The 5,311-nt window shown below is 41.2% G+C and overlaps 1 protein-coding gene across 1 annotated transcript in view; it reads left to right on the top strand.

Annotated features, from left to right (window-relative positions):
• The window catches only part of LOC107083033 (putative nuclease HARBI1), a 6,379-nt gene extending 4,395 nt beyond the window's left edge, over nucleotides 1-1,984 (top strand). The window contains exon 3 of the mRNA XM_015371971.1: nucleotides 640-1,984. Coding sequence (XP_015227457.1) covers nucleotides 640-1,537 — 898 coding nt within the window. The 3' untranslated portion in view covers nucleotides 1,538-1,984. The remainder of the gene's footprint in view (nucleotides 1-639) is intronic.
• Nucleotides 1,985-5,311: the final 3,327 nt, after the last annotated feature.

Below are 5,311 nucleotides of genomic sequence, written 5' to 3'. Positions count from 1 at the left end.
CAAAACTAACTGCATTTTTAAAGCACTGGAAAACATAATGAATGTTTGTTTGACTTCATGCACACAATATTAGAATAAACAAACAAAAGAAAAAAATCCATCTTATTCCATTTTCATAAGTTTTTGAAAAAGCTGCAGGGAGCTGCAAGGGGGCTTTGTGACAGTTGCCGACCCCTGATATAGAGGATGTACAGAATATTTGCATAGTTGCTTCAATTTATACATAAAATGTTATTTACGAAACATAGAATAAACATACCATGAGCCTACTGGTGGAGAAACCGGTAAGCTTGAAAACACATCAGTTGCTGTCAAAATGGGGTCTTGAGGAGATGTCATTTTGCTTTTAAACTAAACTTAGCAACTTTACAATTTTTAGTTTACTCAAATGAACACTAAATATAAAATATTATTACTTCTTTACCCTCATAAATACTACAGAAGTATTGAAAACAGAACTCGGAGCACTTAAAATAAGTTTTAGATTTACATCTCTGGTGCAACAGCTACATCTAGTGGTGAAAATATGAACTGAGGCCCTGAATTTTCTCCACTGAGACTTGCGAAATTCAATAAGAAAACAAAGAGACCCACGTTTTTATCTTATTTAAAATGTAACCCTTTATTTCTCCTACACAGGTACTTGGCCTCTGGGGACTCCATGGTCAACCTCGCTTGTAGCTATCGGCTCGGTCACTCCACTGTGAGAAACTCTGTTCACATGGTTTATTCAGCCATTGAGAAGGTAATGATGGAGCGTTTCCTCCCCAAACCAACAGAAGACACATGGAAGGAGGTGGCACAAGGCTTCTGGGAAAAGTGGAATTTTCCAAACTGCTTCGGCGCCATTGACGGAAAACACATTTCCATACAGTCACCGCCACGTGCCGGCAGTCAGAACTCCAGTCATGACAGAACTTTTGAAATCTTGCTATTGGCACTTGTGGATGCTGACTGCAGGTTCCGATTTATTCAGGTTGCAGACTTTTGGAGAACCGATGATGGAGGGATGTTTGCTGGGTCCGATCTGGCAAAAAGCATAAAAAGTGGAACTCTCCATGTGCCACCCAGTGCACCTCTCCCCGGTGCAGCACATCTGGGTGATGTACCATTTGTCATGGTGGGTGATGCAGCTTTCCCGCTGAAGACGTATCTGATGAGGCCTTACCCTGAAGTGAGGCTAAATGGCAAAAACAGAATATTTAACTACCGACTTTCGAGAGCAAGGAAAGTGGTGGAAAATGCTTTCGCCATTCTCGCATCACGGTGGAGGATTTTCTTTCGTCACATCAACCTGCAACCACAACGTGTCGAAACGCTGGTTGCTGCGGCTTGCATTCTGCACAACTTCCTGATAGACCCAAATGAGAACCAGAGAATCCTTAATGAAGCAGAGCAATTAGGGCACCGCATGGCAGCAGTGCAAAATATGGGTGGGAACAGGTCATCAAAGGCGGCCATTGGTGTCAGGGAGACCTTGACCACATTTTTCAACTCTGATGAGGGCAGTGTGCCTTGGCAAAGCAAGATGATTTAACATCATGAACCAAAGTAACTTTAATGGACAGAATTTCTAGGGCCAGCAAAGGTGTTGATAGGGTCAATTTCAGTGGCCTTAAGGTCCTGTTTCTATTTTCTGCACATGATGTGGTTCTGTTGGCTTCATCAGGCATGATCTACAGCTCTCCCTTGAGAGGTTTGCAGCTTAGTGTGAAGCAGCCGGGATTTTGTTGTTTTTTTTTTGTGTGTGTGTGTAAGAATTCTGGTGTCAGTGAAAAGTATTTATTTTGTAAATATATGTCTTAAAATTTTGTTTTTTTCATAGGCCTCTTATAACGATAAAGTATGGTGCCCAGAACCTCCCTTTGAGGACATTCAGTGGTCCTGCTACACAGCGTTGTAACCTCTCAACATTTCTCATGTCATTGGCATAACTAAATTTTATTTTAATGCATTTTGCATTTCTAAAAAAAAAAAAAAAAAAGTCAGAAGGGAAGACTGAAAAAAAAAGGCATCTAATAGATTAGAAAAACCAAAGACAACCACATCACATTGGAAGTATTAGGTCAGAACCTCTGACATTTCTTCACAGATAATTCAGACATGGAGCGTCTACAGTTATTTAATACTATGGACAACAAGAGGTTAATTCTAGAGGTAGGAAAACAAAACATTTTCTACAAAGCCGCTTATCCCCTATGGGGACAGCAGAAGGAAATGGCATGGTATGAGATTTATTGTATAAAACAACTTTGAACTTAATGTTTTTCCCGTTTGCATTTGGCAAATTTTCAAAAATAAAAATGTCTACATTTTTTTGAAGAAGACTTAACTCTGTTATTCCACACCTGACTAAAATTCATGCACTTAAATGTTTGTAAAATAATAAATTCCTAGTTCTTTGCTCAGTTACCTGGTAGGTTTAAGCACCACATTAAACTTGATTTCTGCAGCCTTTTTACACCTAAATGACTCTTTGGTCAGAGATAATAGATTTAGGAAGCCAAAATATAAAAGAAGGGGAAAACAAAGAAAATCTTCAGAGGTTCACCAGAAACCTTAAAGAAAAGTTTACTAAAGCCCTGTTTGGGTTAACGCTAATTAGTGACCTCCAAAAAAGTTACTTAGATCCTACAAGATATCGTGAACATTCATTTAAAATCAGCTGGTTTTCATCTCTGCTGAACCATGTGATGGGCGTGCCATGAATAGCAGTTTTTGGTGTTTCACAGAGTACAAAGCTCTTTGCAAACAGCTCCACTCTCTCAGATTCATCCGAAGGTGACCAGATGATGTTGAGGTTTGTATTTGATATTTGTTGTTTCAAGGCTGGATTATTGTTCTTGACTATCAGAAAGACCAAATCCATAGTTAAAAACCTTCAGCTGATACAAAATGCTGCAGCCAAAGTTTTGAATAATCATATTTCTCCTATCCTAGCTTATTTTAATTGACTTCCTGTTAATTCCAGAATAGAATTTTAAATTCTCCTGCTCACATATAAAGCCTTAAATGGCCAAGCTCAATCTTATATTAGAGATCTGTTTGTGCCTTATGTTCCTAACATAATCGACGCCCTACGTTTCTTTTTGATAAAGTGTCTCAGATTATACTGAGATATCTATGACTATGCTGCCGCAGGCTTACCCTGCTGGAGGACATGAGGAGCACTTTTTATTGTTCTGTTTTATTCTATATTGTCAAATTCTCCATTAGTTTTGTTTTAGTAGCTTCATCTGGTCAGGTCCTGATGGCTGCTGTCATTAATTCCTATGTTATAGATAATAGAGTTGGGCCTCTTTAGACATAGCAATAGGCTCAGCTCTTACTGTGACTAACTGTATGTTTTCTCTTTCATTCCTTTAACATGAAATCTGTCTCAGAGCTTGCCTTAACTGTGTCTTTTGTAGTTATAGCCCCTTGTGAAGCTCATTTACTGTCACCTTTTCTTGCCTAGAAAGTTTTTTATAGATCAGTGCTTTTCTGCTCCTCTTGTATTTCTACTTCTGTTTCCTTGAGCCCTAGTCGGCCTCGGCAGAAAAGAACAGCTCACAGTGAACCTGGTGTCTGCTGGAGGTTTCTTCCTGTTAAAACTGAGTTTTTCTTCTCTACTGTTGCCGAATGCAAGCATGGTGCGAGGGCTAGCCAATAGAGTCTGCAACAAAATGCAAGCAATTATCAACAAATATCTACTCATGCTCATTCAGGAGGAGCGAATCCTGCAATGTCAATGACTCAATGCAATCAGCTGTTTCCTTGGATAACATTTTTTAACCAATCTGACTTTATTGTCTCTGTAAAATGACTAGATTGCGTGTTGTTAATTGGCATATATAAATAAATTTAATTGAATATGAGGCTTAAATGGGTATTCTGCTGCTTAAATGAATCCAATCTCATTTTGTTTCATGTTTGAGATAAATATCACACTTAAGATTTTCCAACAATAATTTGACTATTTTAAGCTCATGGTCATTTCTAGAAAGCAAGTTATCATCTGTGTAAATTTAAATCAGTCTATAAATAATAAAAAAGGGTGAGGTTTAAGGTATTTTTTCTTTATCAAAAAAATCTTTGATGCCCTTAACCTTAAAATGATTAACACCTTCACATAGCAAACCTAGATGGCTTGGGTCCAGTTTGACAGTCCACACCTGGACATTCGATAATAAGCCTCCATGTGTACAGCTTTTATTCAATTCGTGAACAGGTTGAGTGATTACCACCTATGGGATCTGTTAAAGAAAATAGTTCAAGAAGCAACAGCATGTTGAATTTCTCCTCTTTTATTTAAACCTTCACCAAAGCTTTTGCTGTGAAGTAACCATTTAGCCTAAAAACCACAGTCTGGATACCAACTTCTGTAACAGAGGGAAGCAAACATGTCTGTCGCCCTCTTGTGGCTAAAAGGCAGAGCAACATCCAAAACAGCCACCCCACTATTGTCTTCCCAAACCACCCACAAATCTATTTATATGAAGGTTATGAAAGGAGCATATGACGCATTACTGAATCCTTAGGGCGCAGCGGGATGGCCTATCTAAAAGCACACGCAAAAAGAAAGAAAAGCACCTTCAGCAGTTAGTTTGTGCGCTTTAAATCCTCCCGCTTCGTTGGAAAACATGAATGACTGAATGATCCTAACAGCATTAATACTCATAGGCTGGACAAAGGGCGCTATTGTTGCCTGCAGATGTCAGTCAGTGGCGCAGTCGCTGTTTAAAGCTCCTCCAATCGCTGCGAATAGCGCCACTGATGGAGGGCGGGGTTTGCCCCCACCCTCCGTATCTGCTCCGAACCCGGTTTTGGCACACAGTCCCATTGAATTACACACAGAGACACGCCGGTTAAAGGAGACCGGGTGGGTACCTGGGGATCTGGATGATTTGCAGCTGCAGGAGGGTAGGGTAGCGTGGGGACACGCGTGAGACCTGTGGCGCACAGGGATGAAGGTCACCCCGTTTTTTTAAGCACCCAGCCAGACGCTCCCCGAGGCCTGGTACGGTTCAGCCCCACATGGATGGATTCAGGAGCTGCACTCATGGAATACAAAGCCCGGCTGAGTCCGCCTCTCATCAGAAGCCTCTCCTCCTGACGCAGCCTCTCGACATGCGGGTGTCTGCTCGGTGATTCGGTGGACCCTGCTCTCTTTGGCTTCTTGCTGTTGTATGTAACGCAAAGGATTCGTCTGCGCTCTGGGATTCCTTTGTGCCAAAGGGTTCAGCACAGGGTGCGCAAGGGGCGACGAAGCGGGAGGGGGTGGAGGGGCTTCGGTTGCGCACAGCTGCTGTGTTTTTGTGCCCGGGTCGCG

This window comes from Cyprinodon variegatus, unplaced genomic scaffold (assembly GCF_000732505.1).
Source record: "Cyprinodon variegatus isolate N-32 unplaced genomic scaffold, C_variegatus-1.0 Scaffold67, whole genome shotgun sequence".
In the NCBI taxonomy this organism is placed as follows: Eukaryota; Metazoa; Chordata; class Actinopteri; order Cyprinodontiformes; family Cyprinodontidae; genus Cyprinodon; species Cyprinodon variegatus.
The sequence above is the reverse complement of the archived record's forward strand: the minus strand, read 5'-3'. Positions and strand labels throughout refer to the sequence as shown.